Consider the following 15,119-nt stretch of genomic DNA (forward strand, 5'->3'; position numbering starts at 1 on the left):
AGCCGAACAATAATCACGTTGTCAAGATGAATGGGGTTATTTTAGGTTGGTCTGACAAGGTTAAGTACTTGGGACTAATTTATGATATAAAACTTATTTTCAAAGAGCGCATTGAGAGTATACAAGCCAAGTGCATCAAATATACGAGATGTTTATATCCTCTCATTAACAGGAATTCTAAACTTTGTTTAAAGAACAAACTTTTGATTTACAAACAAATTTTTAGACCAGCAATGCTTTATGCTGTACCGATCTGGTCAAGTTGCTGTTCAACAAGGAAGAAAACGCTCCAAAGGATTCAGAATAAAATTCCTCCTTGGTTTGGTACACTCGAATTACATAGACTTACTGATGTTGAACCATTAGAAGCTATGTCAAACAAAATTATTAACAATTTTCGACAAAAATCGTTGCAATCCTCAATTGCTACGATAAGCTCTCTTTATAGCCAATAAGTTAGCAATTAAGTTAGTTGTAAGTTTACTTCCCCTTTTCTGACAAGTAGGTTTAAATCCCTACGAATGATAAGTCCTAATTGCGAAAGCAAACAAATCCTAACAATTAAAATTACAAATTTCTAACAGTATTGAGAAGTCACCATTTGTGATTGGACACACATACTCATAATTTACTAATATTTATCATAAATACTTAAGCTACTAACAAATTCCCCCCTTAAAAAAAAGAGCATATACATTCTCAAACACATAAACATCGCTAAAACAACATAGCGCGTGCGAAATCGCAGTAGTCAGTATTAGCACTGTCAACCGATTGAACCTGAAAGTCATTTCATTTCCAACTCGTTCGTGCTGACATCGATATTCACAGCCCTCAATTTCAACTGATGTTGCGAAAAATAAGCGGACTGGATATGTGATTCAGATTTGGAAAAATATACCGCATCCCGTCGGCTTATTTTTCGCTCTCTCTACTGCTCATACTGTCTGCTTAATGAACTTGTGTGTTAACGGGTAGAAGCCGTTATTTAAAATAGAAATTCAGTTCGAAAAACTGATGACGTAGAAGTTCAAAAACAATGTTCAAAAATCAATATTCGGTACATTTTTTAACGAATTCTTCACAAGTTACGATAGTTTATGGCTGAAAAAGTCTTCCTGTGCCAATAAACAATGCAAAATACAATTTCGAATGGCATTTACTTGTTTTTAGAGATCTACGTCCTCTACGCCACAACCTAAAAGCACGTGTTTTGCCTGTGTTTCGCTACTAAACAGACAAGTGTCTTCTTCTTCCTCACCTCTGTATACCTCATTGCCCACGCATAAGCTTGTTAGTTTTGGCATCAGCATCACTTTGCTTTTTATACTATTTTTTTCCCTTTTTTCCACTTCACCCTAAAGGCCTAAAGTTAAAGTTTGGTCGACTGTCACTAAAATTCCAAATTCAACTGTCAAAACTTGTTCCAATCGAACATGAGCAATGATAAAACTATGATGAAAAAACTGTTGACTGTTCGATTGGAACTTTTCAGTGACAGGCGGTCAAACTTTAACTCTAGGGCTTTACTTCACCCCACACAAAACGTTTATGCTTCAGAAGTTAGTGTATCTGGCATCGCTGCACACAAACGACACAACCGAATCGTCTGAATCTGACGTAAACTTGTAAACAAAAAACAAAACGATAATAAAGCGTTCGAACGATTGTTTACGTTGCGTGTTTGATAACAACGAAATTTCCGTGATAAAACAGTTGAAGTTTACAGTACATTTTAAAATGGATAACAATATTGGTGTTGAGAATGATATCGTAGTCCGCAGACGTTCTACTCTGTTCAACTCTAACAGCAGTAAGTCATTGTTCGATAGGAAAATCCGGTCTCGGCGATACTTCAATTAATTAGCGTAAATATAACAATTTACTTTTCATGTTTTCAGATTGTAGCTCAAGCTCACCCAGTACTTACAAACTAAGGTATGTAATACGCCAAAAATATATATTAATATAACATTTAAATTTTTGGGATCGCACTTCATGAACCTTATGCAAAACTTCCCAATTCTTTACCGGGATTTAAATATGTGTGTTCCTATCCTTATTTTTTTGTTGTTCAATAAATCAACTGCCAATTTTTCTTTATACATTTAAATTGATACTAACGTTCTCAATTTTAGTTACGAGAAACAACTCAAAAACGAAATCGAAAACTGGAACCGGTTAATGAATCTGAAATACAAAGAAATAAAGGAGCTACAACGGACGCAAATCGAATTGGATGCTTCTTTGCTTTCAGAAGAACAGAAGCGCTACCTGGAGTTGGGTCCAAACGCAGAAAATATTTTGCAACAAGCAAACGAGTTCCGAAGTTTGGCCGAACGTTACATACAGCGGAAATCTTTCCTAGCCCAGCGATATGATGCCATACTCAAGGATGCTCGTGCCATGGTAGATAACAAAGCGTTAAGTGTCGGTGAAAGGCAATTACTCTCCGAGGAGACAGAATAACAACACTTCATTATGTTTGTCACCAGTATTTGTATTTTACCGTTTATTGTTAATTACACATTGTATAAAACATGCTTGAAACATTATTCGCCTTACATTCTATGCATTACGCTAGTGTAACAGCCATTTACATTCGTCATATTCGTCAGCTTCAGTTAGTTAGCTCATCTCATACTCGTCATTTGTTTATTCCCGATTGTAAATTTATATATTAAATTGCACTTTTCAAAAACAGTGGAAGTGAAATAATTAACTTGTATAATTTAAAAAAACTCAATAGAAAAAAAAAAATACAATTTAGGGTAATGTACTTAGTTAATATCCAATTCGTTTTTCATATTATCATTCATGCGTTGAACGAAAAAGGGTCTGCTAGGATTAAGTTTGTGTTGATGTCCTCTGTTTGTTCTGGTAGCGTGTTGCGGGCCGTTAGTGTTGTTAAGCCCATTATTGCCATTTAAATGCACTGAAGGTTCCGTAGCTGCCTGTTTTACATTACTTTTACCAAAAGCGTCGTCTGATTTTGCTTGCGATCTTAGCAAATCACCGGGAATAACTTTCTCTCTGATCTGGATTAGAGATGTGTTCATCACTTCACAATCGATTTGCATTAACGTTACTTTTTCCGACTGATGAGTTGCTACAAATTTAAACATTGATATGATGAACGAGAAAATATTCTGGATTACTTACCATTTTCCATCAATGCTGGCAACATAAGTGACATTTTGGGTCGATTGGTTTTATTGTAAGCCAGAGCGGGCAAAAGCAGATGCTCTCCGCTGAATGATACAAGATAGAACGTATCATCTCGACGACCAATTTCCTCGAAAAACTTTATATACGCTTTGCTAAAGTTCGGATAGTACACAGCTAGTTCACTATCACGAACAGATTTCCGCTTGTGTGAAAGTTTAGATTGTCTTGCTTTCACACCTTTTACTGTGAGCCGTTTCTTACTGATACCAGCCAGTTTACTTCTCTTTTGGAAGGATTCCATCTGTGAACTGATGTCCCTCATTTGCTGGTATATAGAATCAATAGTGTCTTTCAAGGCAAACATTTCCGAGAAAGAGTTAATCTTCATATCGTTGCCATCATGGTCAGTTAAATTTTTGTACCCATTTTCTCCGATCCATCGTCGTAGTTCACTCGCCAGCCGAATGTTTTCTGTTTGATTGACGTAGAAAGGACAAACCGAGAACGGTTCTTCCACTACATCGGAGAGATCTTCGAGGTTAGTATAGTTCAAGCTTAAGTTAATATTTCGCGATTGTTGAGCCAAAAGTTTTGAATCATCTAGCCAGAGAAGGCTTCGTTTTTGATGAATAGTTTGAGCGGGTTTTTCTGCTATGGCACGGTCTCTACTATTGGTAGTTAGAAGATTTCTTAAAATAAAAATAAAGAAAAATTAAGCAGCTTTTCGACGGAAACAAAAGTATTACTTACCCAAAAGGTCCAAAATTGAGTGAAACCATAAACAGCATAGCAAGCACAATCGCTGTATTTTTGCGCACATTAGGTGTTAGCTGCTTCGAAATAAAATTTATACTGGCTGTGTTTTTAGTTCCACAAGAACACTTATATTTCAACTTTTCAAGCAGCCTTGAATTTTCCTATACGACAATTTAATAATAAAAAGAAACGTTGTACTCACAAATTAGTCAACGTTCATACATTCGTAAATATACTTACATTTTTCAAATACTGATTCTCTTTGGTCAGCACATCCAGCTGCTGTTCTAGCGAGGTCACGTACTCCTTTTTGCGCACCCTTGAAAGGTATGCCGACTCACGATTTTTTATCATACGTTGATGCCGCTTGATTATCCTTTCGTTTATTGGTCCATCTATCGAAGGTTTTACAAGTGCTGGCGTTGAATCGGGTTTCTTTTCCTGCAGTGTAGTCAAAGTTGCCGTTGGCTGAAGTACAGGCTTGGGTAGCACCGGCTTACGTATAACCGACGGTAGAAGATTTGAAGCCGGAGTGGCTTTTATCAAAATTGTTCCATTACTTGATCGATTTTTTATATTCTTCACCAAATTTTGGTAATCTTCGGCTGTTAACACAATTGTCTTTTTAGTAACACCCTTGGATATAACGCTATTCAAAGATCCCTTTGGGGGAAGTTTGATTTTCTTCAAATCAGATAAATTACCAAAACAGGGGGACCTCTGGACAGTTGGGATCTGTGCAGTACCAATACGAACAACATTGCAAGGAGCGTTTGACAAACTTTCTGGGGAAACCGGAGGACTATCAAACGAAACGTAATTTGTGTTTCCGCTCTCATAGGATCCATATCCGCTCGATGGATACGACTCAAAGCTCTTGTTGCTGTCCGAGGGCGATGGAGTGTTACGTCGAGATGAGGAAGAGCAATCTGATTCACTTTCTCGTTTGACGATTCCGTTCAAAAACATGTCCGGATCAATGAACTCTCCGTACTGTGGACTCACTGCTTGTATATCTTTTTGTAATGTGATCTCCTCCAATGGGTGCAGTACTGGACATAGCAAATCCTTCTCTAGAACATCGAATGTATTTGTTCCGTTTTGGGTTTCTTCGTACAGATCCATCGGAAACTCTTCCAATATTGGTGCAATATCTATCATGCTTTCGTCTGAAGTAAAAAACATTGTCAATAGAAAACGAGCATAAAATTTGAAGTGGGCAATACAAACCGTATGGTTTTAAGTCTGCCATTCTGGAATTCAATAAATAATCCAGCCTCGTTCAAGTCTTATCCTACTTTATATTTTATACATACGTATATATCGAAAATCGATAATAAACTTTGCCGGTTGTCAATGATGCTTATAAATACACAAATTAATACACTAATCAAGCAAAATTATCATTGTATATAAATCATTGTTTTAAATATGCACAATAAGTTGAGTTATTAACATTGTTGAAACCTAAATGATATTATTCCATAATTGCAATTTACAAATCAGTAATCAGACAAGATGTGCGATTAACTGACTGACAGCTGGGAACATCAGGGTTTTCATAATTATGAAATTTCATTACAAAAGGGGTCCACAGATGAAACGAATTACACACAAACGTCCATGTCGAATTCGTTTTTGCGGTGTAGCTACACTATAAAAAATCGGCACCTTACTACCTGGGAGGGATAGGGAGAAACGGATACGAAGCTGTGGGAGTGTCAAAATGAACTAAAATTTGAACCAAGGGAAAAAAGCATTTTTTGTAATGAGTATTGTTATAACTGAAAGGTATCGCGTTGCTTGGAAAAATATTCATCGAAAACAGCTGTTGTATTCATTGTCGTTTTACAAAATATTTTGGTTTGTTTTTACGAAAAAAAATAATAAATTCCATAAGCTTTAGGTAATAATTATGTTAGCGTACTTCGATTATTAAACTTGCGCTTTTCTGGATTTTGGGCTTTGGTTACAATTTCGAACACACTTCCTCACGGTCGTATGTTGGTCCTCGTTTCACAAAATAATGAGATGTAGGATTGTAAAATTTTTGCAACTGCATAAAACCCCGAAAAATCTGCCTCAAAGGTTACGCTCTCGTACACATTTTCAGAAAGTCTGCACAAATATATAAACACAAAACTCTGAAGAAACTTTTATACAACGGCAAATTGAAAAAACACAGTCTCGAAAAATTTGTTTTTTTTTAATTTGTATTTATTTGGGTGGTTTTATTTTTTTGTGTACTTGCCAGTTATAAATTTTTTTATAAAATCGAATTTTTAAATTTAAAAATCAATGAAAAATCGTAGAGATTTAAGAAAAAATCCGGAGGGATTCGCGATTAGGGCGCAACTAACAAAATGTAAATAAATCGTTTTATTACACCGTTGGTTTCGAAAAGACCCACAGAATTCATGGCAAGAATCCTTTCTTTTGTATAAATCGAAAAAATTATTTAAATCAAGCTTTTAGTGAATGGCGACAAAACACTTTACCCAAAACAAAAGATACTTTGGAACTAGGCCCTTTACATTGTTTTGAAGCAACGGGCTTATTTACGGAACATTTCGTAAACAGGTGACAGTAAAGGGTGGATCAACATTGTTTTCAAAATAAAGGCGCATTTAAAGGGGCGCAACTGAAGAGGAAATAAAAACCAGGCGAAAGAAAGGTGGGCGTATCTCGTTGTCAGAATGCTTCAAGGCGAAATAGAGGTGGGCGAATCTCGTTGTCAGAATGCTTTACACGCTCGTCAATTTTAACTCTAAACTGAGTGAGATGTCACTCACTTTCGTTAAAAGTGAACCTACTCTGAACAGAGTTTTTATGATATTACTCATTTATGGGTAAAGTCCCCATGTGTCAGAAATTGAGTAGGAATAACCCTATTCTTACAAAACCGCTTCGAAATGAAACTGAGTAAAAGCTCCGAGTTTGCTCGTTTTGACTTTTGATCCCTTTGATGAATGAAACTGCCAGAGGATTGTTGCATATAATTATAACAAAATCACAAGTTTTTTTTTCAAATCTTTGTATTTTGCATTTACGTATATGTAATAAAAAAAAAAACAAACCTTATTAAATCATTAGTGTATCTTCTGCCTTAGCAGCTTCATTAAAAACCGCAGCAATATAGTTCACTGTTACCCGGGAACTGTGACTTGAGGTTTCAAATAGTACACATGCCAAAAATTCCATAACCATTCTCATATCTGGAGGAACTCTAATACACAAATAAAAAACACTTTTTTCAAACAACAATACAACACGATTTTCCAAACAACAACTTATTTTTAGCGAAACGTTTTTAAATGTTTTCAATACCGCTCAAAAAAAAAGAGTAAAGCAGAAAATTATGACAATCTGAGTAACTGTTACTCAGTTCGGTAAACGAAACTTACCAATTTTTGACGTTTTAATAAACAATGTAAAACTGAGTCAAAGTTGCTCAATTTAGAGTGAAATTAAAGGAGCGTGTAAGACTCATTTGAAAAGGGTTAGAAGAAAAGCACAGATTTAAGCCATAAACGCACAAAATTATTGTAGTATTGTTAGGAAACTATAAGACAGGTTTTTACGTCGATTTTTGGTATTGATGTTAATGTTAGTCACTTCTTTTGAAATTACGATTTGAATATGTACAGTCGTCGTTCGCTAACTGCAACATGTTTACATTGCAGTTATCGAATGCCGTTCGATAACTGCAACACTTTACACATGCCAAAATTTAAAGGGGGGTCCGTCATTACCATTTTTGTTTTCAATGATGTCGAAATGTATTTTTATAATGAAATAGTGGCAAAAAATAGCAGAAAACTAAAATAGGTAAGCTTTTTGATTAATCAATTTGATAGTCAGATTTTCGCATCATAATTTATTGCGTTTTAGTAACTACTTTACATAACCAATATGTAGGCGAAGATAAAGTTCATCACTAAAGAAGACCATTTTACGAGACATTTCTGAACTCAATTCATGAATGAAATTTTGACAGAAAGCTCGGAATCGCTGACATAATGCAAGTAAAAGCAACATCAATGTCAGCAGGATCCGTGACACCTGTCAGTTCCTTAAATGGTCTATTTAACGCTAGGTCACAAAATATTGTTTGTGATCTACTATGCACTGCCTCACTGAGTAGTGAAAGCTAGCCAAACAATGCACAAGGAATTTTGTTTTCGGCTTATAATAATTACGGAGAGTGAAACACATAACATGGTGATTTTGCTTCATTGATTAATAGTGGAGATCTATAATCTCCCATCTATATCTATAATCCCATCTAGATGAAGAGACAAGTAAACGAAATCGAAAAAAATCGAGAAAAATGAAAAAGTCCTTTTGAAATGTTTCTAGAGATTCAAATCCCTCCGCGTGAATTGAGATTGAGATTCATGAATTGAGTTCAGAAACGTCTCGTAAAATGGTCTTCTGTAGTGATGAACCTTATCTTCGCCTACATATTGGTTATGTAAAGTAGTTACTAGAACGCAATAAATTATGATGCGGAAATATGACTATCAAATTGATTAATCAAAAAGCTTGCCTATTTTAGTTTTCTGCTATTTTGCCACTATTCCATTATAAAAATACATTTCGACATCATTGAAAGCAAAAATGGTAGTGACGGACCCTCCTCTAAATTTTGGCATGTGTCAAGTGTTGCAGTTATTGAACGGCATTCGATAACTGCAATGTAAACATGTTGCAATTAGCGAACGACGACTGTACTAAAATATTAGCTCAGTGGGAATTCTTCGTCTGGGGTTTAAAACACGTTGGAAGTTGAATTTTTGCTAATTATCCATTTGACTTTTAACCTCATTTCACGAAAATAGGTTTGATCCTCGTACAATGTGCCGGCAATCCAAAGGCAGAGAAACTATTTCAAAATATCGGTCATCGCTCTCCACCGAACTGAAAAATGATGAAATTAATTTACTTTTCACCAAATCCAAACGGTTGATTTTAAGGTTCTGCAGCACTATCTAGAGCTCCGGAACCATTTTTTTAAATAGATTTCTTCCCGACATCACAAATTGGTACACGCGCTAACTTATAGCGAATTAATTTATTCCACCAGCTCACCTCGTTTTGAGCTGGAAGCGCACTAACTGCTGTCAAAACCCTTCTTCATTCGCTCGATTTTGACCCAGCTTTGACTTGGCGTGCTGCCCGAAGCGCACTGTAAAATTTTTCAGCTTCAACCCACCACCGCACGTGCTTAGTTCGTAAATAATTATCTGGCATCTCTTTTTTACTTGCTTCGTAAATGGCGATGCCGTTTTTTTTATTGCTCTGCAGATTTGTCCTGACGCAGTTGAATAAAGAAATTCGCTATAAATAAATGCCATTTTTTTATTTTGACATCTGCGGTACGCGTCAGTCGACAACATACCGAATATTCAACAATCGAAGCAAAGATTGCTGAATGTCGGTGAGGCAAAACGAATTGCTGATTTTTCATAACAGATTTAGCTGCAATTTTAACATTCTGAAAGCCACCTATGGCAAACAAATTGCTGTCAAAACTCTTGCAACGATGTCAGAAAAATTTCTTATTTTTCTAGTTTGGGAAACAACTTATTCCTACACGAGGTACGTGACTTTTTAACTTGAATAATTAATATACAGTACAGCAACAAAAAAAGAGTTGTACTTTTGATTAAACTATCAACTCATTCCACCCGCTCTAGTGAGTGCAAGAATCGATTATGAGAAAAACAACATTCCTTAATAAGTTGTCAGAATGCTTTGTTGCATTAGACACCAACAGATGGTTGCAAAGTTTGTGTCAAATAGATAGAACAGTATGAACCAATCGGCTCTCGTTCTGGATAAGAAAGATAATTATTTTAAACATTAATTTCATTCAGTTGTTTAACACGTTATAGAATTTAATCAACCATTTTAAACAAATTTTCACATACGAGGCAAGTGCTCACCAACAAATATATCATCATACGTTACGTTGCGTTACAGCATTTATTTACAGTTTTTCCTTTTCAAAATACGACGTTTGCAGAAATGATTCATGCTGTCAGTCATAACGAAACGATTAGTGAAACGTCAAGTCCTCATGTAAATGCAACAAAAAGTCGCGTTTTTAATTGCTCCTAGCATCTTTACCTAGTTATAAAATAAATACCTAGAAAAAGTTTACCTCACTAGAACTGGAATCTGATGCCCTGCTGTTGTTTAATAATTTGCCATTAAGTCTCAGTGTACAAGGGAAACGACTGAAAAATCATGATCAGAAAAAGGTGTTCGCCGTCGCGATAGTTGAAACTAGCACAACTCGCGGTTGGAGCGGACGGGCCGGAATATATGTGACCTAAATTATTGTTTTCGCCATAGGGACAGCCCAACTTGGAGATTACGGAGAAGGCATCCAGCAGCGAATCTTGGCACAATTTGATCTCATTAGAAGACAGCTACACTTCCGTATTTGCGTTGTCGAGGTGAGTAGTGACTGGTGTTTTCAATTATAAACTGTAAACAAATCGGTGTTTTGCATGCGTGCGAGAAAAAAAACTTTGCTAGCTGGAAGTGTTTACGTGCATTTTAGTCGGCAGGAAAGAAGAAAATCGGTGACCTAAATAAATCGAAATAGATTTTCTGTTATTCTTTTTACGCGTGTGAAGGTTTGTGGTCGAGTTTGTTGACTCTGATGGCGTGTTTTTGTACTGTTTTCAGACTAGAATGGCGACTTACAATAATCCCCACTGGTTGCTGTCCCACATTCGTAACTCGTTCATCTCCACCGATGACACCGGATTGAGCGAGACGGTAATGATGCTCGAGGACATTCCAGCCCAATATGCCCAACTGCACAAGCAGGCAGCACAATCTGCTAGTGAAGAACTGTCCGAAACGCCGAGGGAAGAAGCACGGTTACCGGAACCACTGTTGAGTTACTCTGATTTTTATTGCTATCCAGGGCTTGAGGATTCGGACGATGATGAAGCAGATTCATTGTCGCAATCCTATGAAATTCAGATGGACCAGGAAGTGGGGTTTCACCGACAACGTTCCAACACAGATCAGAAGCTGGAAAGACTCGAGATAGCCAGAAGGAAAGCAGCAAGAATTAAAAATATTAAGTACGAAACAGCGGTTCAACAAGGCGATGAAGGCGATGATGAACTGTTCGTGCGAAAGCAGGTCAAGTTGGTTGATGAAGAGAAACGAACGTCGATGTTGACCAAACAGCTGGAAACGTATCCTATAATGCCGCAGAATAAATTTCTCGAGTATGCCAAATATGATGGAACTTCTCAAACGGAGGTACCAACAAAAATGTTCAAGATTTTTCTCGGTATGATGCCGGAGGAGCAACAGCGAGCATATCCGGTTTCAGTTTGTGTCACTGCTACTGCCAAAATCCAGGATTTTATAGGTTTAATTTGTTATAAGTGTAGTCTAGTGTATCCGGATGTAAGTTTGCGGTCTGTCCGACATTACGGTCTTTTTATGACGGAGGAGGATGGAGAAATAGATTTAGATTTTCCTGCCTTGGATGTTAACGAACAGTGTTCAAAGTTTTGTTTTACACATTTGGCGATAGCTGAGAGGAAGCCACCAGAACTTCAAGCTCAAACTAGTTTGAGTGGCTCATCGGTGGTTCGAAGTGATTTGCGCACTCGATCAATAACCTCAGAACTGGGAGAACCAAGTTGGCAGAGCGCGTACCGAACAGAAGAGTCATCTGCTGCCGATACGAAGATGTTAACCCCTCAACAAAAAAAGGATCTTGACAAGATGCAAGGACATACCTCAAAGCTAGAAGCTCCACAGTATCGGTCGTTTCAAGTTTTTATAATCCATAAAGCGCGTTTGAAAACAGAAGTTCAGCTCGGTATATCCGGCGACAAACTCGAGATTGATCCTGTCCAGCCAAAATCCACAGCAAAGTTTTGGCCCCGTCAGAAATCAGCTAACCACAGCATGGATTCAATCGCTCATTGTTCAATGGTGGAACGAAAGACCTCCAAAGCAACTTTGAGGATAGTTTACAGCGCCACATCGTATCCACAAGGTTTATCTGCTTCAACCGGAACTGATTTTGTTATGTCGAGTCCTACAATCCGACAGCAGCAAGCATCAGGACAAACTTCGGCTCTTTTTAAACATTACGACATTGAAACCGATCCTGCCACGGCACAAGAGATCGTAGAAAAAATCAACAATATCCTCGAGGTCCGATCCAGTCCAGTACGACGGGAATACATTGCCAGCCGAAGTGCCCGCTGAAGATGGATCCTATCGTCGGCTTCGTCATACAAACACCCGCCAACAAACGACCCGTGTAGATATTCTCATCTATCAATTCACTGCCAGTCCTTCAATACAGATTATTTATTTTTACAACCCATTCATTCCCCTTATTCACTTCTGTGCGATCGTTACATAGTTCCTTTATATTGTTCAAAGAAATCGTTTTTGAGCTAAAGTTCTAGGGTCTTCCAGGCAGAGGAATATAATGCGTTGGAAACATTACAAGAAAGACGAACGGTTTGTCGGTATAGAAGATCACCGTAGTAGTAGTAGTAGCACACAGTAGTGTGGAAGTAGTTTTTATACAGGTGGTCATTTGGCATAATTAAGGTAAAACGTTACTTTAAGTTGGTTTTAACATTAGTATGTTTTCAAATTGATTGCAGAAAGCAGATCAAAATTTAGCATCTTCAGCAAGTTAAAGGTGTTAACCGCTTACCTCGGCCTAACACTTTATATTTTTTTTCTGGAAATCGCGACCTTTGGAGGGAAAGTTTTTAGAAACTAGTTACGAATCACAAATATGTTTTTGACCGAGTGCTTAAAGTACCATCAGCTAGTAGTTTTTCGTCCAAATAGCGATGGCGATTTTGTTACTTCCTCGTAAATTTTCGAATCAATCACTTTCTAACCTTAGACAAAGAATGAAATCGCGAGTAAATCAACGACCGACATTTTGTGGTAAGTGCTTTTTTCAATTTCAAACAAACCCGGTTTTTCTTTTGTTTGAAGCTTGTTTAAAATCATGTCCAAAAAAAAAAAAACAAAAAATAGATCACCAAACTTATAATGCCAAACACCGTGCAGGATAGACCGCAAGAAAATAATGCAACATAAACCGAACAGCCCGATATGCTAGTATACTGTGCCTGAGTCACAAGCATGCAATTATACAACTCTTAGTAAATGGAAAGTGTTCATCAGTTTTAGGTTTAAACTACAAAGCAAGCAAGCAAACAAACAAACACATAGCTATATAATGATAATTTTGGCAGCAGCCAGCAAGGAAGAGATTACAGTTTACACTCATTCTCGCAACCGTACTGAAACCATTACAGCATAGAAGAAAATAGAATGCAACTGAAAATAGCCAATATCTACTGTTAGGAAGCGTCATGGTCGGCACTAGACAGCAGCTAAAGTCCCTTTAGGGAGACAATGAAGCCACACATCAATAAGGCACCTTCAGGTATTCTTTTTATGTCGAGTTCGAATCATACAGTATGCTCACTACCTACGCAGGTCCGTTGCTAAAGGATAAAATACAATGCAAAGAAATTACTGTATCATATGAAACCTGTATAAATGTAAAAAACAAAATCTAGGTTGTAAGTTACATCTGCATGTATTTTTATTTAAAAACTGGATAATTGGTAGGATTGGAGAAAGCTTTTTTGCTGACAGCTTCAGTTTTTTTAATGTGGAACCCGAACACTATTTTATTGTTTGTTACATACAGTAAAATTACCTTGCAAATTCAATAGTTCTACGATATTTATTACAGCTATACTTTTTTACAAAATACAAACTCAAAATTTCATTAAAACAAACCTTCTTATGATACTCTATCCGAATATCCAGTAGCATTTACAAGATTTACTAATGGGAAGAAAGTTTTCGTGCGTCTTATAAGTTTTTCGTATATAGTTCCGTCTATAGTTTAATGTTTCAGACGTCATAGAATTAATAATAAATCTTAGATAAAACATATAAATTGTATGAAATTTAAAATATGGAAACAAGTTTGATTTTTATTAAATCTCAATTAATAAACGATAAGTGTTTACACATATTTGCAAATAAGTCACGGCTAGACATCGTTAAAAGTGGTGTTTTTTATGTCCATAATCTGCCAAACTCGTAAAAATATATTGCCCCCTAAAACATCGGTTGAAAACTGTGATCATCACAGGTGGTCATACAGATTACCCTAATCAGCGCAACAATCGTAGCCTCTTCCGCAGGCAATTAAAATCTTCAAATTTACAGCCTTCCTTTTCGAGTTTTGTATTATCAAAATACTTAGATAAAATGAAAGGTTTTATTGCTTTCGTGCCGCGAACCTGCACGACCGATTGAAGCCAGCCGAGAATTCGTTTGCGAGTGAAAGTGAAACATTTTTCCCACTGGACGTGCCTCCATCAATTTGTCAAGGGCAGCACGTTGAGCCGAATGGGATTACCAACTTATTAATATTCAGCATCGACACATAATTTACAACAGTTCATGTTTGGACTCTGGTAGTCTGACTGCAATCAGCATCAAGTGTGGGTCGTTGGCTTAGTGACCCAGTTCAGTATTCAAATTTTTGTTTGGCGCTAATTTCGAGAGATGGGCCTCCGATGTTACACCGCACGAGAAAGAAAAGAAAACGCACCGCGCTTTGCTGATTATTATGAAACGAACCTGGGCTACAATACCACCATAGAGACGAGCGTGGAAAGTGAGCGAATGATGATTCAAATGGTGATTTCGATATGGTGCATGGATCGCAGTATAAAACGATTACCACAATAACACTTTAATCGGTGGAAAATTTGGGTGCGTTCCGACGGGTGCAATGAATGAAAGCGGACTTGGGCAGACCTGAAAAACTTTATTCGCCACAAAACTGATGTCGTGTTCTTCGTCATTTTTATCCGTTTTGACGTAGGGCTACGTGTAACTCTCATGAAACGTTTTATGTAAGAGTTTGGATCTCGATCACTGTGCCTAAGTCCAATGAATTTTGATGTTTTTTCACCAATCCAATCGTTTGATTTGTAAGCTTCGTGTGATAGCAAGACATTACCAGCCTAACTAGGCATAGACTTGCTTCCATGCTCATGACTTTTTACGACCAAATGGTTGAGATTCATTACTTTTAGGGCAACGAATTTTTGAAAAATAGCTTGAAATAAACACGAAAAAGAAAA

The 15,119-nt window shown here is 37.0% G+C and overlaps 3 protein-coding genes across 4 annotated transcripts; 2 read left to right on the forward strand and 1 right to left on the reverse strand.

Annotated features, from left to right (window-relative positions):
• Window positions 1-1,610: 1,610 nt before the first annotated feature.
• LOC129727242 (uncharacterized) lies at window positions 1,611-2,790 on the forward strand. Its single transcript, XM_055684849.1, has 3 exons — window positions 1,611-1,813; window positions 1,902-1,938; window positions 2,139-2,790. The coding sequence occupies exons 1-3, from the start codon at window positions 1,741-1,743 to the stop codon at window positions 2,467-2,469; spliced, it is 441 nt and encodes a 146-aa protein (XP_055540824.1). The 5' UTR covers window positions 1,611-1,740; the 3' UTR covers window positions 2,470-2,790.
• Window positions 2,480-5,471, reverse strand: LOC129727241 (cyclic AMP-dependent transcription factor ATF-6 alpha). Its single transcript, XM_055684848.1, has 5 exons — window positions 5,155-5,471; window positions 4,165-5,093; window positions 3,919-4,085; window positions 3,163-3,857; window positions 2,480-3,109 (listed from the first exon to the last, which is right to left on the reverse strand). The coding sequence occupies exons 1-5, from the start codon at window positions 5,174-5,176 to the stop codon at window positions 2,781-2,783; spliced, it is 2,142 nt and encodes a 713-aa protein (XP_055540823.1). The 5' UTR covers window positions 5,177-5,471; the 3' UTR covers window positions 2,480-2,780.
• Window positions 5,472-9,993: 4,522 nt separating this feature from the next.
• Window positions 9,994-13,881, forward strand: LOC129727265 (stress-activated map kinase-interacting protein 1). Of its 2 annotated transcripts, XM_055684915.1 has the most exons (3): window positions 9,994-10,190; window positions 10,285-10,388; window positions 10,624-13,881. In XM_055684915.1, the coding sequence occupies exon 3, from the start codon at window positions 10,630-10,632 to the stop codon at window positions 12,178-12,180; it is 1,551 nt and encodes a 516-aa protein (XP_055540890.1). In that variant the 5' UTR covers window positions 9,994-10,190; window positions 10,285-10,388; window positions 10,624-10,629; the 3' UTR covers window positions 12,181-13,881. The 2 variants fall into 2 exon arrangements, with proteins under 2 accessions (XP_055540890.1, XP_055540889.1); XM_055684914.1 differs by having other exon boundaries at window positions 9,994-10,388.
• The last annotated feature ends 1,238 nt before the right edge of the window (window positions 13,882-15,119 follow it).

This window comes from Wyeomyia smithii, chromosome 3 (assembly GCF_029784165.1).
Source record: "Wyeomyia smithii strain HCP4-BCI-WySm-NY-G18 chromosome 3, ASM2978416v1, whole genome shotgun sequence".
Taxonomy (NCBI): domain Eukaryota; kingdom Metazoa; phylum Arthropoda; class Insecta; order Diptera; family Culicidae; genus Wyeomyia; species Wyeomyia smithii.